This window comes from Schistocerca nitens, chromosome 12, assembly GCF_023898315.1.
Source record: "Schistocerca nitens isolate TAMUIC-IGC-003100 chromosome 12, iqSchNite1.1, whole genome shotgun sequence".
Classification (NCBI taxonomy): Eukaryota; Metazoa; Arthropoda; class Insecta; order Orthoptera; family Acrididae; genus Schistocerca; species Schistocerca nitens.
The window spans coordinates 17,791,254-17,815,872 of NC_064625.1; the positions used below are offsets into that span (position 1 = coordinate 17,791,254).

A 24,619-nucleotide genomic window follows, 5' to 3' on the forward strand; every position below is an offset into this window, starting at 1 on the left:
AGCCCAATACACCAAACAAACGAAAACCCTGAACATACCACCAGAGGGCACAACAAACCGCAACACGAGGACATCTACAAACACGCCACACTCACAAACCAAACTCCGCGCGGTAATGACGTCACACACCACAACACCCTTACGTCACGGGTCAAAGCCGACGCGTGAGATCGGACGCTTCTGTTGATCTGAATTTTCTGTGACTTGTCCAAAGCATTTGATTGTGTGAACCATGACATTATGTTACAGAAATTACAATTCTATGGTACAAAAAGTGTCTTTATATGGGTTAAGTGATTTAAATAAGTTTGCCACTTCATCTAACTGGTGTGAAATTGCATTAGGTGTTCCACAGGGTTCAGTCAAAGTTCCGTTTCTATTCTTGATATACACTCCTGGAAATGGAAAAAAGAACACATGGACACCGGTGTGTCAGACCCACCATACTTGCTCCGGACACTGCGAGAGGGCTGTACAAGCAATGATCACACGCACGGCACAGCGGACACACCAGGAACCGCGGTGTTGGCCGTCGAATGGCGCTAGCTGCGCAGCATTTGTGCACCGCCGCCGTCAGTGTCAGCCAGTTTGCCGTGGCATACGGAGCTCCATCGCAGTCTTTAACACTGGTAGCATGCCGCGACAGCGTGGACGTGAACCGTATATGCAGTTGATGGACTTTGAGCGAGGGCGTATAGTGGGCATGCGGGAGGCCGGGTGGACGTACCGCCGAATTGCTCAACACGTGGGGCGTGAGGTCTCCACAGTACATCGATGTTGTCGCCAGTGGTCGGCGGAAGGTGCACGTGCCCGTCGACCTGGGACCGGACCGCAGCGACGCACGGATGCACGCCAAGACCGTAGGATCCTACGCAGTGCCGTAGGGGACCGCACCACCACTTCCCAGCAAATTAGGGACACTGTTGCTCCTGGGGTATCGGCGAGGACCATTCGCAACCGTCTCCATGAAGCTGGGCTACGGTCCCGCACACCGTTAGGCCGTCTTCCGCTCACGCCCCAACATCGTGCAGCCCGCCTCCAACGGTGTTGCGACAGGCGTGAATGGAGGGACGAATGGAGACGTGTCGTCTTCAGCGATGAGAGTCGCTTCTGCCTTGGTGCCAATGATGGTCGTATGCGTGTTTGGCGCCGTGCAGGTGAGCGCCACAATCAGGACTGCTTACGACCGAGGCACACAGGGCCAACACCCGGCATCATGGTGTGGGGAGCGATCTCCTACACTGGCCGTACACCACTGGTGATCGTCGAGGGGACACTGAATAGTGCACGGTACATCCAAACCGTCATCGAACCCATCGTTCTACCATTCCTAGACCGGCAAGGGAACTTGCTGTTCCAACAGGACAATGCACGTCCGCATGTATCCCGTGCCACCCAACGTGCTCTAGAAGGTGTAAGTCAACTACCCTGGCCAGCAAGATCTCCGGATCTGTTCACCATTGAGCATGTTTGGGACTGGATGAAGCGTCGTCTCACGCGGTCTGCACGTCCAGCACGAACGCTGGTCCAACTGAGGTGCCAGGTGGAAATGGCATGGCAAGCCGTTCCACAGGACTACATCCAGCATCTCTACGATCATCTCCATGGGCGAATAGCAGCCTGCATTGCTGCAAAAGGTGGATATACACTGTACTAGTGCCGACATTGTGCATGCTCTGTTGCCTGTGTCTATGTGCCTGTGGTTCTGTCAGTGTGATCATGTGATGTATCTGACCCCAGGAATGTGTCAATAAAGTTTCCCCTTCCTGGGACAATGAATTCACGGTGTTCTTATTTCAATTTCCAGGAGTGTATTTGAACAACCTCCCTTCTTATCGGAAACAAGAAGCTGAACTGACAGTGTTTGCTGACGATACCAGCATCATTATTAATCCAGTAAAAGAAACTCCAATTCTGAAAATGATACAAATAAGGTCTTTGGAAAAATGGGCTTGCTCCAAACTTTGAAAAAACACTGTACATCCAATTTTGTGCTGCAAAAAGTACAGTTCCTTCAATAAATATAACACATCAACAGAAGTCAGTAGACAGGGTAGAGCATACTAAGTTTTTGGGTGTACATATAGATGAGAATCGTAATTGGAAGATTCATATTTTGGATCTTGTAAAGCGACTAGGTTCAGCAACTTTTGCAATCAGAATAATAGCCAATTTTGAGGATATAGAAATTAGTAAGCTAAAATACTTTGCATACTTTCACTCTCTAATGTCATACAGAATAATAATTTGGGGTAACTCAACACATAGATAAAAAGTATTCACTGCTCGAAAGAAAGTGGTTAGAATAATGTGTGGGGGTCATAGTCGCATGTCTTGTGGGCATCTTTTTAAAAGATTGGGAATTCTTACAACAGCCTCACAGTACATTTACTCACTAATGAAATTTGTTCTCAACAATATGGACCAGTTTAAAAACAACAGTGACATTCATGATTATAATACCAGAAAAAAGAAACACTTACACTATCCTGTACTCATCCAGTCTTTGGCACAGAAAGGGGTAAAATATGCTGTTATAAAATTTTTTGACAAATTACCAGATGAAATATAATGTCTGACAGAAAGCAGTAATAGCTTCAAAAATAAATTGAAATCATATCTCCTTGACTACTCCTGCTATACCATAGATGAATTCTTGAATAGGAATAAATAAATCTATGAATGTAGTATATGCATGTTGTGCAATTTAAGGGACTGGGGTAAATAATAGAAATATTAATCTTTAACACTGTACTGTAGTATATATTTCATATGTGCATTCCTTGTGCACTTGGCATGTGTTTCACATCATTATGGCTACCATACTATGCGATTGATCAATGGAAGATGCAACCAATTAACTAACATGGAGTGCAGGAAGTTTTACGATGCGAGTGGGCAACTGTTATTTTCCGAGGATCCAAAGGTTACGTCTTTGTTGGCAATGATAACTGGATGGAAGGTGGCCAAAGGGATCTGTCAGTGTAGGAATCTCGATAAGCAAGCAAATAAATATATTTTACTCAACTTGTTGCTGAAGAACTGCTGCACTCTTGACAACTTGTGGCAGCCGTGGCTAGATATAAGCAGAGGCCCGACATGAGTGTGTACCCGTGTTCACTAAATGTTTGCCAGTAGAGCTAGTTATCTATATATCTCAGAGTAGTGTTTGGCACTAATCATTGACACAGAAGTATTGTTGAACAAGGTGGTGCTTAGGTGACCACCGCTTGTAACCCCATTCTGGTCATCTTCATCGGTTGCCAGGCTGGAGGTTCTTCATTGGTCGGGTCATCCTATTGGTGGCGATGTTCGAAGTGCCACTCACTGCGCTCCCAGGAAACTTCATCAAGGTACCACCTGTGCCACTATCAGTAAACTACAACACTACAGGAAGAATGATTGTTTAAATGCCCAATGTGAGCAGTAATTAGTCTCCTTGTCAGAATTAACGAGTGGATAATCACAAGTCATCATTTGTTGTTAGTATACTTTACAAAAGTAGCCTGCAGTGGCTACCTTTGCCTATTGGTGTGCAATTTGACTCCTTGCACCTCTCCGAATGTTCTAATTCTTGGAATGCAGTCTGTGAATGAATGATCAGGAGAAAAACGTGCAACATAGGTAACTTGTAAACCTACAGTTCATCACATGTAGCCTTCAGATTTTTGTTGAAAATGTGTGTAGCAGGGTGCCGCACACATTTTCCTAATAGTACTTACGTAGTTGTCAGAAAAAGGGCTTGAGGTAGGTCGTAAGGTGACCTTTATTATACACATGTAGGCATAGAAATGAAAGAGATGATCAAAAATGTAAAATTCTCCAGAGTCGGTATGTCAAATCAGGCAGAACCATTGTGAGCATTGAGGCAGTCATCCCACTGAAGCACCAGGTTGAAAATACCAGTTTGGTAAAAACCATGTCCTTCTGTGTGATGAAGTTTGTAACTGCCGGCTGCACATCCTCATCCGACAGGAATTGTTGACCCTTCAAGCTTCTTTTTAAGGGACCATCAGTGTGATAATTGCATGGGGGGAGATTGCGGCTGTATGGCAGGTGGTAATGTGTCTTCCACTCGAGCTGATGTAACTTCTGCATTATGACACATGCGATATGAGGACGTGCGTTATCATAAAGCAGCAGCACAGAACTTGGCGCACTGTTCCATAACGGAAGTTTTTGACAGACGTGCTGACACACATTCTTCATTTTCTGATGGATGTCTGCTGGTGTTTGTCCTTTGACAGCCAAGAAAAGAATAACAGCATGTTGGTCCTGCTTTTACACAATCGGTAATAAAATCGCCATAGTTCACAATTTTGCATTTACCGCGTGCATATTGGAAAGATGTGAATGCCCCACTGATCCCGTGTGTACATTTTGGTGCTTATATACTAGCACCAGAATAACACTAGGTTGCATATATGTTGCAGCAGCATCCTAAAATGGAACTTTTTGATTCCCCCTTATATTTGTTATATAGAAATAATTTGTAATATTTTGATAATAGGCAAAGGAAACCTTGTAGCTCCATTTTGTTAAATTTTGCAGGCGAAGCAAAAATGGTTTCTTAAAAAATAATATAAAGTGATTAAGAAGGTTGTGACGCATGTAACTGAGTAGTAGAAGCCTATTTATTGTCAGATTAGAGAAATCCATGCACTTTCAAATCTCTCTATGATTATGGAGTTACTTGTTACTGGATTGATGAGTTTTCAGAGACATATGGAGTTATGAGGTTTTCATTGCCTACAATCAGTTTATAATATAAAAATCTACCAGAATTATACAGAAATATCAAATAGTGGCAAAGTGAAGATCAATCTTCTTTTGACATCACTATTGAATGAACAGGAACAGGTTAATGAAGCAAATATTCCTATATTTTTGGAAAAGTAAATCATTAATAGTATAGATTATAGAAGTAAGAAGAGAACTAGAAGGAAACCTCATTAAAGAATGAAAAATAATAAAAGGAATATTTTTAAGAACAAAATACTAAATTTAGAAGACTTTCAAGACAGAAGAAATGAGAAATTAGAAACAATGTGGACAAAAGAAAAGACAACATTATGAGCAGATGAATGAGTACTGGAAAAATAAGAAACAACAAAGAAAGAAGAGTTGAAGTTGTTATCTGATCATAGTTTGTCAATGCAAAGATAGAAAAGTCATTCCTCTTTTGGGTTCAGTGAATTTACACTGCTGTTCATTTTGAATATACTCTTGTTTTCTGCCACAAATCCCACAGTTGAGCAAATGTAGCCCCATTGCAGTGTCGTCATAAGAATTTCTGGTGTGTTAAAAAGCTTGCAGCTAGAGAATCTACGCCTTAGTTAGAGGATGATACAAATACCCTCCATAAATGTGTATTTGGTTAGTAACAAGAGTGAATTTAGGAGTAACTGTGCAATTTACAGCCACAATACTAAAATTAATATCTGTGTAGACTACATATCCTTGCCTAGGATTTAGAACAGAATTTTATATAGTGGTACTAAAGTCTGAAAGATTTGTCCTACCAGTCTATCCATTCTTTAACATTAGTTGCACCACAAAAATATGTTCAAGCCAACTTTATTCAGTACCACTTAATGAATCATCCTATCTACCCTTGTAAGTGTCAGAATTCTACTGTAGCACCGTATTTCAATACTTTCTCTTATCTGTTTTCATTTACTGCCTCCCTCTCATGTCCTTCAAATCTTTTGAAGACTTACTTTTGCTTCCTATATTTTATCCCTTAGAACTTCAAAGAGTTTATTCCCTCTTCAAAAGTGTGTTCTAAATCTGCAAATGTGTAAATGTCGGTTTGTCTTTCTTGATCTATCTGCTGTGATGAATTGTAAAGTCAGTATGACCTCTCTTGTTCCTACATTTCTCCTGAATCCATGTTGATCTTCCCTCATATCTGCTTCAACTAGTTGTTCCAAACTTTTGTGGATAATTTGTGTTGGCATTTTTGCAAACATGACTTATTAATCTAATTATTTGGTAATACTCACACCTGTGTTATTTGAAACTGCAGTTATTACATTCTTCTTGAACTGTCGGGGTGTTTCACGTGTCATATCTCTCTTTCACCCCAGGTGTAACAGTTTCATCATTGTTGGACTTCTCAAGAATACCTATTCCAGATGCCTAGTTTCAACTTACACATTTCAGTACTGTGTTACATTATTCTTGCAGTGTCTCATCTCCTTTTAATCACATCTTCTTCCCTTCCTATAAAATTGTCTTTAATTTCTTTGACAATTTTATGAAAAGAATAGATGGCTACTCATATGGAGCAGGCATTTAGTCGCAGAGAGGCACCAAATATTTTATGTTACAGGGCTTAGGTATTGCAAACATTTTAATTGTTATATTCTAACAACATAACCACGACATCATATTGTACTAAAATTCAAGAAACTATTGCAGGATCAAGATTTTGCATTAATTATTCCTTTGTTAGATTCTACAATCATAATTATTCAGATTAAATTGTTAAAATACCGTTTATAAAAATGTTTAAAACATAAGTGTGTATGCATTCAAAAAATAAAAGTAACTTGTACAAATACTTTGTGGGGAAAAAAAATAATTGCAAGTGTAGTTGTGTTAAACAGTAGTAGGTACAACTGGTGAGGAATTCTGCCTTGTGCCAGACACTGGGCTTATATGTAGCCATATTAACTAATAAGTCATAAGATATTATGATTGCTTGATACAGGAATAATGTCAGTTCTAGTCTAAAAGTCTCCAGCATCATTTCTTCACTAAGCCTTGGTTTTAAGTTTAAATAAAGGCATTGACAGCTGGTGATTATGTTGTTATAGAAAAACTTCCTAGTCAGGTTAGATACATGAATGCACAGATTGCTCTTTGTAATTGTACTATGTTAATACTTAAAAACAGAATTTATCATTAACATGTTCTGACTGTGAATTAAGATACACATTGACACCTGATTATACACAGAGTTAATTTTATAGTAAATAACCATGCAAGGTTCCAAGTTATAATTGTTCTTCTGTGACAGACATGGCCCAAGAATGGTCAGATTGTGCCTGAAATAGATTGTCGAAGTAAAAATAACTGCAGCTGTGTGATGTGTGGTTCAGTTCCTAACCATTAATACGAGTATGTGCTGTGACAGTGTGTAGGAGGAAGGAGGGGTTTGAGAAACTTCCTGGTGAGTGGAGTTATCTGCAGATAAAGCAGAGTGCTTTCCAGTGAGGCAGGAGGTGTGAGCTGCAGCCGGCCTTCTCTCCCGGCCACCAGAGCGCGGCAGCGCATCTGCAACGCCCCAGTGCCTGCACTTTCCCTCCAATTAGCCACTGCCAGGGTGAACACCTTCACTCGGGAATGCTGTTCCAGAGCTTCTTACTTACATAACAAACACATCTGGACCTTCACTTTGTTTTAATGTTCCTCACTGAAATAATATGTTAAAGCTTTACGTGCAGTGAGTCTTCCATTGGTAATCTTCCTTATTCAGGTTGCTAACCATAAGCATGTAACCTAATATCTGTTCAGAGTAGTTGTGTTCTTTCCAGTGATATGTGGGGTATGAAGTAAGAGCATATTTTTAATAGTAAAGAAAATACTGATAAATTTAAAACTGAAGATAATACAACAAGCAAAAATTTTTAACTGTATTGGATATCAAACAAACTATCCAGATCAAAATGTATATAAGAATGTGTGTGGCACTATGAATAGGAAGAAACTAAAATTAAATTTAATAGAATTATAGCAGTCCCTGAACTTAAAGTGGCAGTGTGATCCTGACACTTGCCAAATGACAGATTCCTAAGAGCTGTGAAAGTGTTTAAAAAGTAGCTAAAAATAAAAGAATGTAGACAACAGAAGACTACTAAAAGCTGAACTGTGAATGTGGTGGTCGTGCCACAAATTGAGTTATTTGCTTTGTGTATTGAAAAAATGGTCATAAAAATCCATTTGGATATACAGGCAGCCCATGGACGAACTACAGGTTTATTTATTAATGTTTTTTGTGGTTGGGGGAGGGGGGGGGGTAGTGATGACAAAACTGTCATCACGTCTTCTAACAAAAATGTAGGAACACAACTTTCTTCCTCTGTCTGCTGATTCTAACAACTTCTCTCTTTGCATATTTCTGCTTGCTTTCTTAAATGCTTCTAATTTTCTAGAAATTTAATTGATTTATTGCTATTGTTTTTTATGACGACCAGATCATATTTTCTAATTAGCTTTCCTTTCATGACTTTACATTGAATGTAGTTTGGTTGTAATCGTCATACTGAAGGAAGCCACAACGCAAATAGGCCAAGAGATGTCCACTGCTTATAAGTTTTTGCCTGAGGTGACAGTAATATACCAAGGCACCCTAGTAATGGAGTCTGTAGTATTAACCATTTCATTAGCAATTCTTATGGACCTGGCTGTGCGAAAGCTGGAATTTGAAATCACAGTAATGCCAGTTTCATACAGTCTCAAGTTCACTTTTGCCATCTACTCTGTTGACAAAAGTTTTATCTAGCAGTGTGGTCTGTACATTAATTATTTAAGTAAATCTTTAGTATTTTTATGAATGATTATAATTAGTTTCATCGCTATGTTTTTTAATGGTGTGTATGCACAAAGTATTGCCTTATTAACAATTAGTAGAGTTTTTTCTGTTAAAAGTTGCGTTGCAGTTAGGATACTTTGTTAGAGAAGACAGTGGTGGCTAAAAGTCATGGTAAAGGCTATTAAAACATTTGAAAAAGTAACAAAATTATTTTGTTACTGAATTCCTGCAAGAAATAATTTTTATTTATTACTGCTTACCTTGTCGTACATTCAAATACCATTTATAACTGAAACACCACAGCATCAACAATCAATCGGATATTAGCATACACCTACCTCTCTCTCTCTCTCTCTCTCTCTCTCTCTCTCTCTCTCTCTCTCTCCTGTCTTCCCACCCCTACCCATATTGTGTGGTAGTAAAAAAAAAAAAAAAAAAAAAATAGTGAATGGACTGATTGTTCTGCCACTTACGTCAATAATTCTTAACTGCCAAGGAGCTGTTATATTTTCCTGCAATTCCCTCTTGTGATTTATGTTTTCCTGTCATTGCAGTGGAATGCACTGCATCTGCAGCTGGTTTTTTTTTTATTGTATGAAGGAGTTTTAATTATGCAGATACCAAATTTTGTTTAAGAGTTTCAAATCAGTAGAGTTCAGTTTCTGATGCAGAAAATAAAGTTCATTCATTTGGGGTTCTATGGGGTGGTGCACTATTATTGTGTCAAAGCTTTGTCTTATCAGCTGTCGGAGTGCACTTGTCACGTACTTGACAACTCAGAAAACACATTGTCACATTGTAAGTCCTCTGGACTCGACAGGAGACTATTCAGGTATTCTCTTAAAGTCTGTTGGCACAAACCTGGGGAAATACTTGTCCTCTGTTTTGAGACTGAATGTTGTCACACATCAATAAATCAGACCACAATACTCCCACAGGTTAAAATTGTTTGATAAGACCCGCAGCATTAGTAAGCCACTTGCACAGTGCCAAATGAATTAAATTAATTGTTTGCATTGAATATGTAGCTGAGAGTACACAATGCAAGTGAACAGATTTTGTAGTTATATGGTGAAAAAGATCCCCATGCCACCTATGCTGCACATGGATTTAAACTTAAGACTAGTTCTCAAAATATCTGGGCATCAATGCATGTCAGTTTTAGACAAAATAGCATCTGGGCATCACTTTGGCTATTTCACATAATGGTAAGTAATCACGTGATGTAAGTATTAGGTATGTGGTTTATTTTCTGCAATTGTGATGGGGAGATGGAAGTGACATCACTTTCTTGTGAGCGTGCTGCGTGACCAGCAGCTGCGAAGTCAGGCCGGCCACATTCCTTGCTGCTTGCCTCGGTCCCCCACTGTGGCAGGCAGCAGGGAAAGTTTAGCCAGGCACTTCTTTCTCTTTCCACATCTGCTGTCTGTTGCTTTCAGCATCAGCAGCTGGGCTGTTCAGACCATCTGGAGGTGGGTGGAGCTTACATTTGGTGGTCGCAAAGTGTGTGATGTAGGGGAAGGGGGTGCCAGCGGATTGAAATGTGCTTTTATTGTGTTCTTGGTGTCACATTGTCAGTCAGTCAGCTGGCTGTGGTGCTCATGGGTGGTTGTAGTGTTGTCTGCCTGCAGAAGCTGGTTTGTGAAGTGGCCTCAACAAGTTCTCTCACTGTGTTGCTATTTTGTTTGTGCTGCCTTATCATATTCTGGTTTAGCTTTTAGATATAAGGATAATAATTTCAATTCCATTTGCTATATTACTAAGTAGAACAGAAAGAAAGTGTGTGTGTGTGTGTGTGTGTGTGTGTGTGTGTGTGTGTGTGTGTGTGTGTGTGTGTGTGAGAGAGAGAGAGAGAGAGAGAGAGAGAGAGAGAGAGAGATATCTATGTTGGTTGAGAAAATCTGTGCTGCAGAAAAGACTGGATTTATTTATATTAGTGACTTTTGATTAAGCCTCTCTTTGTGCAACTGAATGAAGGCAATATTTGTTTTGCCAGACATGTTTTGCCTCAGTTTATTAAGGCACCATCAGTAGTCCAAAGTAAATATGCATTTTAATTTGTATGCATCACTTCAACGTACTGATGATAGCTATAAATTGAGGTGTAATTGTGTGGTGAAACGGATATTGCTTTCATTTGATTGCATGCAAATGGCCCTACCTTAAAAATCACGAATGTAGTATCAATAGCAACAGAGGATTGCCAGATTGACTACATTAAAGGTACGACAGGACTTAGTTTCGCTTGGAGCAAATACGTGTATGCTATTTGTGATGAGAGAGAGTATAAATACATACCTCTGTAAGGGATCACTTATTATAGTACTACAACATAATGTAGTTGATTACCAGTTTCGGCTGTTAGGTGATGACTTTCAGGGCTACAAAAGAAAATTATGTATCTCTGATTTAGTGTGCGTATTAATGAAAACTGGACCAAAACTGAGAGTAGACTTCACATACATACAGAAAAGAGCGGTGGGGGACTTTAATTTGTAATATGTATAGAACATTAAGATGTATATAGATTCTGGCAATAATAATTTTGTGTGGCTCCAAGGTCAGGTGCAAGTCTTTGACCACTTTGGTGAATTGCATGTCTGTAATATATGCCAGTTATCTAACCAGGGAAAGGGGACCTACAGTTCAGTGTGGAATCCAAACCATGGGTGATTTCTGGTGAACTTCTGCGTCACAGAGAGGTGAATGCAAGGTTAAAAGGCACATCTTGTGAATGACTTCCTTCAGGATAAAGACATCGCTCAACTAGAGTGGCCAGCATGATCCGCAGACATGTCCCCTATCGTACATGCCTGGGATGGATTGAAAAGGGCTGTTTATGGACGACCTGACCCACCAACCACTCTTAGGGATCTACGGCAAGTCGCCGTTGAAGAGTGGGACAATCTGGACCAACAGTGCCTTGATGAACTTGTGAATAGTATGCCACAACGAATACAGGCATGCATCAATGCAAGAAGACGTGCTGCTGGGTATCAGAGGTATCGGTGTGTGCTGGAATCTGGACTACCACCTCAGAAGGTCTCTCTGTGTGGTGGTACAACATGCAATGTGGGGTTTTCGTGAACAATAAAAAGGGCGGAAATGATGTTTATGTTGATCTCTATTCCAGTTTTCTGTACAGGTTCCGGAACTCTCTGAACCGAGGTGATGTAAAACTTGTGGTACTATATAATACCATTTGATCATATCCATTCTCCCAAATTCTCAAACTTACTAGCTCTTTTGATGATCCCGTGTTGTGTTTGTAAGTGCTTTTCACTATTGCGTATATGTTCAATGTATTATGTTACCTATATTTGTAAGCCGGTTTTAGCTCCAATGTCGCAAAGTGGTTCTATCGTTATCGTTGCATTTATTTTGTCCTTAGAAATTACTGCAATATCATCAGCAAAAGGCATATTTCACCTCAAATCTTCCTCTGTTACCACTTTGGTAACAGACACTACTGATTTTTACAGCAGCTGTCAACATACAGACAGGCGCTGACCATGTAACTGCTAGCTGCAAGTCAGACGTGACGTGAACTTCAATTCTGCTTTGTGGGTTGCTGCTTTCACTAGGTCTACCTTAGTGAAGTCCACACTCTCCGCCTTTAATACCGTTGAGGTATCACTGTGAGGAGAAAGACGTATCGGTCATTTTTTTGTTCTTGATATTAATATCTTCACCTGCCTCTGAAGCTGTTGATCTTCTTCACCTCATTTCCACACTGCTGACTAATCGGCTTCCCCTCTCCTCTTACCAAGCAGTTAGCTATTGCAAACAAAGTTTTTTCAGTTTTCCTTTGGTCCAATACTACTTCAGTCCTGCATGCCTCAAATGTTGTTCTTTCTCTGTAATCACTCTTTCCCTCATTTGTTAATCTTGGTTTATAGAAGTGTTTGTGTCTTTGAATGCTTTGATTTTATATGCTTTGGTTATTTTTTTTAAAAAAATGTGAAATTTTGGTGTACCCTTATACCTACGTTGATTTTCACAAGCCATTTAATGATGTTCTTCCTGTTGGATAATGTTTCTATCGTACTCCAATTTCTGTTTTCTTGTGACCAAGGAATAAAATTCTACTTTCTTTCTGTGTTCATTACTGGTTCCATTTTGTAGTTGTATATTTCATAAACAGCTAGTCTCGAGTGTCTTTATTTTCTTAGTATTTTTGTTTATGCTCATTGCGATTATTCTCATTTACGTCTTGAGCATTCTATCTATTTATGCAGTTTCACTTGTTTTTTTGTTTTTTAGTGTTTTAATTTTGTGGCTATTGAGAGCCCTTTAATGGTTATGTATTCTTACTGATCTTTGTGCTTTTGTTAGTTTAATCTGTTGTGCCACATACATTTATTGTTGAGGTTATATTTATGATTTCTTCCAATTATTTAAAGTTTTCAGAGATTTTAATTTGCTGTTGTACTAGTATGATTTGTTAATTTATTGTTCTGTGGGACCAAATTAAGGAGAAGTCCCCATGGTCCTGGAACGAGTCAATACATGGAATTATAACACGATAGTCGAAACAGTGGGTGTCTCTTTTAAGGAATTCCATGACCGATTTTCTGTGCTATTTCCTCTAGTGATTTAACCAATGCCATGTTTACTAAATGTTGTCGGACAAGATAGCAAGTCAGTCAGTGAATGCAAGGCAGTTTAAATTTAAAATGTTGTCTTTGGGTCTTCCAGTTTCAACATTCTTCAGCTTAATCTTTTACCATTTTCTCAGTATATATAGTTCAACACAGTGGAACAGCAGTTGTGACAGCCAATCTCCCTGTGTTTCAGTGAACTGCTCAGGAAATTTTGTTCTAAGCATGACTGATTTGTGTTAAGGTGAGTTCTGTAAAGTTGACTATTTTTGAGTGCAGTCTGAAGTTTCTTGAGATTTCGTATGTTGAAGGTCTATGGACACAGTTCCATCCTTTCTTAAAATCTACAAATGTTCTTGCAAGGGGATTGGTTTCCTTTTATGTGTCATGAGTAATTTTAAAATAACAATTTCCTACCCACAGCTTTTCCAGGGTCTGAAGCCTCCCCATTACCCACCTGTTTCAAGCACAGTGCAACCTTTCAAGTTTGACTGATGAGTGTGTCAGTGATGATGCAGCTATTTGTCAGTATTGTGTAATCAGTACAATGACTATGACACCATAAAATCACTTGCTTCTCAGCTGTCTAATTGTTAAGACATCCCTGTAGGAAAATATGGTTTTTCACTGGGGGATGTAAATATGGAATGCACAACGCATAAAAAGAAATTGCCTTTGCCCATTTATTGGCTTTATGGTGCAGGCTAGTTTGCTGCCACAAACCTCATTTAAAGAAGTAGCACAGATGGTGTTGTAAGTAGCAGGAGCAGAATGGCAGCGTTGTGAACATCAGTATACTAAGTTTCCTCGAGTGTCCCATTCCTGGATGGAGTCTGGAAGGAATGACTGCCAGTATGCTTTGGTGTTTCAACTTGCACTACAATCATCTACGGTCTTGTGCTCTAGTGTTTCATTGAGAATTTCTTCTCAGAGTGACTTTATCCACTACTTCCATTGGTAGTAAACAATAAGGCACACCAGAAACAAAGTTAGGAAAATTTTAAAGTAATGTTCAGCAGAGTGAGAGCTAATTGTAACTGTGTTTTAGCTTTATGGTCTCTGTGAAGCTATGTGTAGGAAGCTTATTAGCTTTTATAGGTTCCAAACTGGAAGCTGCAAATTGAATTTTGTAGGTGTAGTTGCGTTCTGATGAAATACTAGGCATTTGTCGTGGTATATCTGTCGATTCGATATTACACGTTCCCACCTGACAGCCAGGCCAGAAATAGTTCACTCTGCACTTTTTCACACACACACACACACACACACACACACACACACACACACACACACACACACACACATATATATATATATATATATATATATATATATATATATATAAAAGGAAACATTCCACGTGGGAAAAAATATATCTAAAAACAAAGATGATGTGACTTACCAAACGAAAGGGCTGGCACGTCGATAGACACACAAACATACACACAACATTCTAGCTTTCGCAACCAATGGTTGCCTCGTCAGGAAAGAGGGAAGGAGAGGGAAAGACGAAAGGATTTGGGTTTTAAGGGAGAGGGTAAGGAGTCATTCCAATCCCGGGAGCGGAAAGACTTACCTTAGGGGGAAAAAAGGACGGGTATACACTAGCGCGCGCTCGCGCGCACACACACACACATATCCATCCGCCATACACAGACACAAGCAGACATATTCAAAGGCAAAGAGTTTGTTGCAAAAGCTTGAACTTCGTGTGTATGTTTGTGTTTGTTTGTGTGTCTATCGACCTGCCAGCACTTTCGTTCGGTAAGTCACAACATCTTTGTTTTTAGATATATTTTTCCGACGTGGAATGTTTCCCTCTATTTTATATATAAACAAAGATGATGTGACTTACCAAACGAAAGCGCTGGCCCGTCGATAGACACACAAACATACACACAAAATTCAAGCTTTCGCAACAAACTGTTGCCTCATCAGAAAAGAGGGAAGGAGAGGGAAAGACGAAAGGATGTGGGTTTTAAGGGAGAGGGTAAGGAGTCATTCCAATCCCGGGAGCGGAAAGACTTACCTTAGGGGGAAAAAAGGACGGGTATACACTGGTGCGCACACACACACATATCCATCCACACATATACAGACACAAGCAGACATATTTAAAGACAAAGGGTTTGGGCAGAGATGTCACTAGAGGCAGAAGTGCAGAGGTGGAGACAAAAAGCCTTCAACAGTGTAGCTTTCAATGACTGAAAACATGTAGTGCTCATCACATCTTTCATGCAATCCGCAGTGTCAACAGAAAGTCTTGGTTTGTTTCCCATTACGAACAGATTTCTTTTTGTATATATGCAGACTGAAGTTGTGATTGAAAACTTGTACAAAGAATGGGATTCAAACCTGGGTGTGTCTCACTAGGGGCATGCGCTAACTGCTTTGCCATCCTGGCACAGTGGCTTAGCACAACTACGTGGACTACCCTAGCGTGCCTTCCTCTTTGTTCCAAATTCCCATTCACATCTCAGTGTACTAAATTCGAACAGCATTGTAGAGGCTCTCGAACTGTATTGGAACAGTGCCTCATCATTGGACGATTGAGGAGGGAGGCATCCTGGGGTAGTCTGTGCAGTTGTGTAAAACCACTGTGCCAAGGTTACATATTGGTTCACGCATCTGCCTAGTGAACAGGCGAGCCAGGTTCGAATCCCGGCCTCAGTACAATCTTTCATTCATTGCTTTAGTGTGCATATATACGTCGATGCTCGAAATTTGAAAAGGTCTCTAGAACATAAAATTTGATCTGTTTAAAAAAGTGTTTCTAAAATGGAATTTTAAATACCCTTTGAATTGAGCAGTCTCAAATTAGTCTAGTGTGATATGCACTTCAGAGAATGATGCATATTAACGTGGACAGTAAAATCTTTGTTTGCCACATTTTCATTTCCTGACGTGCGCTGTCTCGTATGTCGTCCAGACCCACGCTGTCTGCTGCTGCCGTGCAGTAGTGCTGCTCAGTTGCTGCTGAAGTACTGTCCCTGTTGTTGTTGTTGTTGTTGTTGTTGTTGTTGTTGTGGTGGTGGTCTTCAGTCCTGAGACTGGTTTGATGCAGCTCTCCATGTTACTCTATCCTGTGCAAGCTTCTTCATCTCCCAGTACTTACTGCAACCTACATCCTTCTGAATCTGTTTAGTGTATTCATCTCTTGGTCTCCCTCTACAATTTTTACCCTCCACGCTGTCCTCCAATACTAAATTGGTGATCCCTTGGTGCCTCAACACATGTCCTACCAACCGATCCCTTCTTCTAGTCAAGCTGTGCCACAAACTTCTCTTCTCCCCATTCCTATTCAACACCTCCTCATTAGTTATATGATCTACCCATCTAATCTTCAGCATTCTATGTAGCACCACATTTCGAAAGCTTCTATTCTCTTCTTGTCCAAACTAGTTATCGTCCATGTTTCACTTCCATACATGGCTACGCTCCATTTCTTTCAAAAACAACTTCCTGATATTTAAATCTATACTTGATGTTAACAAATTTCTCTTCTTCAGAAACGCTTTCCTTGCCATTGCCAGTCTACATTTGATATCCTCTCTACTTCGACCATCATCAGTTATTTTGCTCCCCAAATAGCAAAACTCCTTTACTACTTCAAGTGTCACATTTACTAATCTAATTCCCTCAGCATCACCCGACTTAATTCGACTACATTCCATTATCCTCATTTTGCTTATGTTGATGTTAATCTTATACCCTCCTTTCAAGACACTGTCCATTCCGTTCAACTGCTCTTCCAAGTCCCTTGCTGTCTCTGACAATTACAATGTCATCGGCGAACCTCAAAGTTTTTATTTCTTCTCTATGGATTTTAATACCTACTCCGAATTTTTCTTTTGTTTCCTTCACTGCTTGCTCAATATACAGATTGAATAACATCGGGGAGAGGCTACAACCCTGTCTCACTCCCTTCCCAACCACTGCTTTCCTTTCATGCCCCTCGACTCTTATAACTGCCATCTGGTTTCTGTACAAATTGTAAATAGCCTTTCGCTCCCTGTATTTTACCCCTGCCACCTTAAGAATTTGAAAGAGAGTATTCCAGTCAACATTGTCAAAAGCTTTCTCTAAGTCTACAAATGCTAGAAACGTAGGTTTGCCTTCCTTAATGTAGCTTCTAAGATAAGTCGTAGAGTCAGTATTGCCTCACATTTTCCAATATTTCTACAGAATCCAAACTGATCTTCCCCGAGGTCAGCTTCTACCAGTTTTTCCATTCGTCTGTAGAAAATACGCGTTAGTATCTTGTCCCTATTAATAACATATCACTGAACTAGACTAAATTGGGCCTACTCTATTAAAGGGGCATGTAAAATTCTGCTTTTTTTTTTAAGTGGAAACTGACAGTTTCTGTTGAGAGTGAGTGTCACAGGGAACATATGATGAACAATGTTTGTTTGGGCCGACTCAGTTTACACATTACAAAAGTGAAACAGAAAAATCTGGCGAAAAACCAGAAAAAAAAAAATCTGCCTGGCGACTCTTAAAAAGGGACACTCTGTATAATGGGAAATCCGGGATGGTTAAAAAAACACGTGTGCACACACATGCGCGCGCACACACACACACACACACACACACACACACACACACAGCTGTTAAGTTGGTGCAACTCTTTTTTGTTTCAATTACCATTACTCATTGTACTTCTAGGAAGATTCCTTTCATGAAGGAATCTATGGAACATGATACATCAGTCAACTATGGAACACATTAAGCCTAAAACTATTCTCACCACCTCTTTTGTCCAGCCCATAATATTTCTGTCTTTCTGAGTAGACTTCTTATTGCCACCACGTATTGTTCTCTGTTTGTATTGATGCATTGTGATTTCACTAATGGTTTTTCTGTTATCAGATTATCGTGTATCATCTACATATATAAATTGTTGTTTTCTTAATCCGCTATGAACTGTATTGTTAATGTGATGTGGCTGAGATTGTGCTTGGCAAATTTTTAAAGAATTCCAATTTTGTTCCATAAACTCATTGTGCACAATTTTTATGTAAACCATGGAAATACATTAGCATTTATTGAAGAAATTAGGTTTTGCATTGTGCTGTGAAATATCTTGTGGTGGTACAGTTCTTGTCCAAACAAGGTAGCCATATTGGAATGTTCATGTATGGAGATACTGTTAGACAGGAGAGACTCATCCAGAACTGATAGTGTCTCAGTGTAATGTAAACTATTGACTGCATCAGAGTAGCAGGTGCTCGATCTTATCAGTGACGCACAATGGGAGGGTGGTGCGGGCAGTACTCACATAGCAGCCTTATCTCCAGAGAAGAGACTGATAAATGCTCGACTGGCTTGTTGTGTGTTCTTCCTCTACGGCTGGTGTTCACTTTGCCACTACAGTGGTGGGAGTTGTGGCTGGAGGGGGGAACAAAACTCCGGTGTAATTGAGACACAGCTAGAGTAAACTTGCATCGTAGATGCTGCTGTTCTTATGTGCATAGGTGGAAACTGCATTGGTATGCTATTTCAGTACATGTTGTTTTGTTGTTTATATTGATGCTGGTTGTGATCAAAACAAAGGAGTTAATGCTGCAAAAGAATGCAGGGTTGTGTGATGGGGGTGGTGTGTTCGTGATTATTTTGAGTAATGATGCTAGAGAGAATAACTTACTTACTTTCTAATGTTGAACTGCTAGTCAATCGAGATTGTTTTGATTATCATATTTAAAATGTATTTAGAACTCTAGGAGCTCATCTTTAGGGGCCTGCGTGCCATTGGACAACTTCATTAGGTTTTACTAAACAGTTTCTATGGTGTCCTTAGGTTTCAGTGAACAGTTTCTGTAGAAACAGCTCCATAATCGGCAGGGCTTGGCATGACATTCACACTTGATGGTGTGTAACTGCAATAACGGATTCTGGCCATCTTTTTTCTGTTTTAGAACATTTCTCAGATGCTTCCGTGAAATGTTTCGACACCAATGTTAACAACTGTTGTTACTGTAATATGTATTTCCAACAGAATTCCAATGCCATTAACATTCCATACCATTACAAAACAGTTGATGAAAGAATTAAGTGTAACAAAAATGGCATACTGTCATTTGCTGAAAATGTTCAATATTGTGAAGTGTTCAAAAAGTAAAAAAAAAAGTTTTAGTCATACGCAACTCACACTGGATATATCTCTTTATATTGGATTTGTTGTTCAGTAATGATTTCACAAATTCTGATCATGTAAATAAAATTGTGCAGATCTTTTATTAGTGCATTAAGGAAAAAGCTGGGGCTTGTGCCCTCATCAGGTAAAGAAAAGCTGTAATCTTTTCATCTGACTGCGTACTTAATTTTATTATAAGCGGCACCAGTGAAGTTTGTTTTGATATGCTTCCTTACATTTTTCATGCTTTGAATCATTATATTTTTGTTTGTGTGTGTAGGAGTTTGTTACAGATAAAATATTACTTTATTACATTTTGTCAAAGAAGTCACTGACAAAGTTTGTAATATGGTACTGATGTAGCATTTATAATTCTCTCTTCCAATAGCTTGTATTTACCCTCTTAATTATTTGGAACTTGCTATGCTGCCCACAGTATTTCTACTTTTTAGAAGTAGCATTGAGGTACTTGTTCCAGAAAGAAACTTGTTTGAAATGCATTGTGGAACATGTAAAGAATGCTTTATTTTTCATCCCTGTAGTTTTGTTGGATTTGGTAATTTGAAATTTTGTTTTGAATTAGTGCTTATCTGTTTCTGTTCTGTATATTGTTTTGTTTGTTTTTTAGTTATGTCTGTTGTTTCCCTGTCTTGATTTCAGTTGTGAGTACTTTGCTTGCTCCCCCCAGTAGTATGTTGTTCTAACGCACTTGGCAGTCTAGCAAGAGCGTGTGGATACAATGACAAACACTCAGGTAAGTGCTGTATTATTTCTTCTCTCTTCTCCAGTGGCAAACTTTGAGCCACTTATATCATTACTGTATATTAATATCAACTGAAACACAAGATGGCATGGGTGTGGGAAATTTTCCGTGACTAAACTATAAATGTATATACATATTGTTATCAAAATAATGGAAATATTCAAGGTTGTTCTTGCACAGCTTGACATGTTAACAACTGCACTCACTAATTAGTTAGCAGCTTACTTGGTTGTCAGCAAGCCGGTTCTAGGCGCACAGTCCGGAACCGTGCGCTGCTGCGGTTGCAGGTTCGAATCCTGCCTCGGGCCTGGATGTGTGTGTTGTCCTTAGGTTAGTTAGGTTTAAGTAGTTCTAAGTTCTAGGGGACTGATGACCACAGCAGTTGAGTCCCATAGTGCTCAGAGCCATTTGAACCTTTTTTTTGTCAGCAAGCCCTTCACACAGTGAAATTACTGCTGTTTGAAATGGATGAGTCTATTTTTAGGGTTCTGTACCTCAAATGATAAAAATAGAATTTTATAGGATCACTTTATTGTCCATCTGTCTGTCCAACTGTTAAAACCTCTTTTTCTCGGAAGCATGTTGATGTATCAAATTGAAAATTGACGCATACTAAGAACTATGGTCCCTTGACAGTGTAATAAATTTAAGCTTCTAAGTCAGTGCATTCGAAAGGTACGGCCACTAATGTCACACATGTTGATACTCGCAAATCCGCTCATCAAAACTTATTGCGTACTTCTGTTTGATGTAATATCAAGCAGATTGGAAGAAGTAAGTTTTCACAGTATAAGTAAAGGAGAAAAATTAGAAGATTGTTAAGTTGTAATTATATTACATGAAATAAATTGTTATTTGTTATCAGACTCCTAAAGTAAAATCAAAACAGTTCATGAATGCCTTGGGATTTGTGGAACAAACATCTTGTCAGTATCAATGTTAATAAAAGGCAAAAATCATAAAGATTCTCGATTCCAGGGGTGGATGAACTGCCTATATCATTAATTAAATTTTTATGGGACCGTCAGAGCACAAGTCCTATTCACTCCTGGCTAATTTGTTTCTTTACAGCCCAGGAAGAGTTATAGGTCCTTTGCTGTTCATATCTGATATAAAAGATTTACAGACAATCTGAGCAGCCCTCTTGGATTTTTTACAGATAATGCTGCCTCTTTGCAGTCTCGTAAAGTTGTCATAAAATCAAAGTGAATTGCAAAATGATGTAGACACGACATCTGCATGGCGCTAAAAGCGGCATTTGACCTTAAACAATAAAAAATGTTATGTCCTCCACATGAGAACAAAAAAGAATTAAGTTTTGGTTTCACAATAAATAACACAGATTTGTTGTAGATTCAACTAAATACGTTGGGAGTACAGTACCAGACCATTGAAATTAAAACCATCCCATAGAAAATTTTGCAGGAAAGTTAAATAAAGCAGGTGTTTTATTGGCAGAATACTAAGAAGATTCAGTAGGTTACTAAGAGAATTCTGAAACTGATACGTTATCTTCTGGATTATAAGTGTGTAGTATGAGATCCTTACCAAATAGGATTGATGGAAGACATTGAAAAGGGGAGCAGCCCATTCCCATTTTGTGTTATCGCAAAATAGGGAAGTGAGTGTCATGAATATAGTAAGAGAGTGGGGGTGGCAGTCATTAAAACAGGCATTTTTTGTTGCCGCAATATCTTCTTACACTATCTTAATCACCAACTTTCTCCTCTAAATGCCAAAATGCGTTGTTAATGCTTGCCTACCTAGAGAGAAGCGACCTTTGTAATTAGAGAATACAGAGCCCTCAGAAAGATTCATGAGTTTAAAGGCAGAGATATAGTCTGGATGTGAACCAATGAACCCCATGCTAAGCACTTGAGTGTGAATTGCAGAATAATTGTGTAGATGTAGATTACAGTGAAGGTGGTTTGTTATTTTATTACGAGGTTGGCAGTGTAACAGACTGGAAGGGACGTTTTAAGTCCATTGGTACATAAAAAGAAACAAATTCTAAGACTGACCCTTTATCTTTTAGTGGAATATATACCTATGCAGAGTCATCATGCCTCCAGTGCTGTTGACACATACATATTGAGTGAAGAGGAGAGGTACATGCTTTGAGGGTGGACAGTATTGGTGATTCTGAAGGGAAAAAAAAAGATGAACATATGACATTTTCTTAACCATGTTCAACATACAGCTCTTTGAAAATCACGGGCATCAGTTATTTGTCTTTCACCAACACTCACTTGCGAATAAAAGTGACATTAGGCTCTGTAGTGTTGTCTTTACTGACCATAGGTTATTTTTCTGGAACCATGCATTTTTCCCCACGTACACATTCGCTTGGTGTGCCCACAGCGTCCAGCAGTAGGGTTCCAGTACATCTTCACAGCAGTTGATTTGTACGACAGTTGGGCTGGTGCTACTCCGGTTATTTACATTTCAATGGAAACAGCAAAGCTATTACTTACTGCATAGAACTTCTACTTCATATTTGGTCTCTGTGTGTGTAAGTAAAGGACCACGCAAATGGTCTCAGATCAGCAGCACGGTAGCTCTCTACTAGTGCTGCAAAATGCATTGCAGATGACGGTTAATTTTTTGAATGTCTTTCGTATAATAAAAAAAAGTGCAGATTAAGCAAAACTGTAGATCACAATGTTTTTTACTATTGCTTGCATCTGTTCTGTTCCCTATTGTTTTCATCAGTGTCCTTGGAAACTGTTAAGAACATGACATATGTTCATATGATGATTTTTTGACCAGAATCACTAATACTATCATCCCTTAAAGCACATACTTTTCCTCCTGGTTTTGTGAATTGTAAATTGTTTTGTGAATTGGGTTTTATTCATCTCGTGATGCACATTTGCAATCCGTTTGGTTTGCGTGTAGGAGACATGTCAAAAATTTATAAAACAGTTCCAATGATTTTTACATTAATAAATAATGGCACTGTAATAAATAATAACACTATAAGGATATTTCTTGAAATGTGTAACACATTGTATCCAGCTCAAATTTCCAGTTTGTCCCGCACAAATTCATTGACTGAGTAGTAACACTTCAGTGTCTGTAACTCTTATAGCTTTGTTTTAAGTTAACCTAAATTCATCTGCATCAGCTTGTTCCCTTTTAATTTATTACAAATTTTCATTCCCACGTATTGAGGTCCCTGGGCATACAGTCTGAGGCGGTGTGTGGGGAGCATAAAATTTTCTTTGTTTCTAGTATCATGTGAATGGACATATATATAAAACTTCTTCTATACCTTGATTGTTGTGTACAATCTTAATCTGTCACATTTTGACTGTTTGGTTTTGAACTGCATCATGTGACTCTTAGATATGTTTAGATTCAATCACCCCATATGTGTGACAGGAGCTGAGCGTACCAAGGGTGCTAACATTGGATATATACCTTCCAAGGTTTTCTTAGTAAATGCACACTCATGTGTGGAGAGTTGATATGCAAGTCCATCTCTCTCTCATTCCTTGCATGAAAGAAAACAAATGCAATAAGTACAGTTCACATGAACAGGAAAGGTACACCAAAACTTGAAGCCAAACTACAATGAGATGAGATAGAATTTAAGTCAACAGACACTATGATGACTTTGAAATTGCATGACGAAAGAGATGTATGTTGATGACCCACATACCATACAGTTGCAATGAAATCACCCATGAAAACAGACTGTAAAACTGATACTGAAAAATGTAAACCAAAATGTGTAGGATTTCTGTGAGTCTATGGGTGATGTGGACAAATAAGACAAACTGCTTAGCTCAAAGGAATGTGTTAGCAAAATGCTGAAATGCCACGAAAGACTCTTTTCTTCCCTTAGACATATGCATGTTAAATTCCCACACTATTTACAAGATTCTTATTAGAAGGAAAACTTTAGCCACCAAAGTTCATCTCACAAGGGGACCATCATACCTGTTAATCACAGATTTTAGTGAATCTTGGGTATGTTGTAGAGGGACCTTTCCTGAGAACCTGGTCAGTGGCTTTTCATGTGACAGCCCCCAGTTTCCGAGATAACTGATGTTCAAGTTCTATATGTACCCCCTGAGGATGTTCCTCATTTTTCGAATTTCATGTTTCTTCACTCACACCACCTAGTTTTTGTCATTTTGTGTTAATAAGAATTTTAAGACCTGCTTTGTTGAAACTGAAGATAAGGAAGCCACGCTGCAGAGCCTTGGAAACAGCGTAGTGTCACTCTGTGTTGTTTATTACTGTATATGCATGTGTACTTGACTGCTATCAGCTGATAATAGTGCATTGAAATTTTACATTAACTTCAATCCTCTTTCCACCGTATCCTATGTCACCTTAAGATTTTTTACGTAGCCTCTTTGGTATTAAGGTAGGAAATGTTTGAATGACAAGAAAAAGGAATTGTATTTAAGACCTCTAAACCTATGCCTAACTTCTTCATCACATCCAAATTCATGACTGAAGTGAACTCATCACTTCACTGCAGAGTGAAAATTTTATCCTGGAAATATCCCCCGTTCTGTGGCTAAGTCGTGTCTCCACAATATCCTTTCCTTCAGGAGTGCTAGTCT

The 24,619-nt window shown here is 39.1% G+C and overlaps 1 protein-coding gene across 4 annotated transcripts in view; it reads left to right on the top strand.

Annotated features, from left to right (window-relative positions):
* LOC126215344 (coronin-2B-like) overlaps positions 1-24,619 on the top strand; it is a 123,951-nt gene that overhangs the window by 7,350 nt on the left and 91,982 nt on the right. For 3 of the 4 annotated variants that reach the window (XM_049942026.1, XM_049942029.1, XM_049942028.1), the window contains exons 1-2: positions 18,494-18,632; positions 19,937-20,030. In XM_049942026.1, coding sequence (XP_049797983.1) covers positions 20,016-20,030 — 15 coding nt within the window. In that variant the 5' untranslated portion in view covers positions 18,494-18,632; positions 19,937-20,015. Of the gene's footprint in view, positions 1-18,493; positions 18,633-19,936; positions 20,031-24,619 lie in introns of those variants that run through there. The other variant, XM_049942027.1, reaches the window with a different exon arrangement.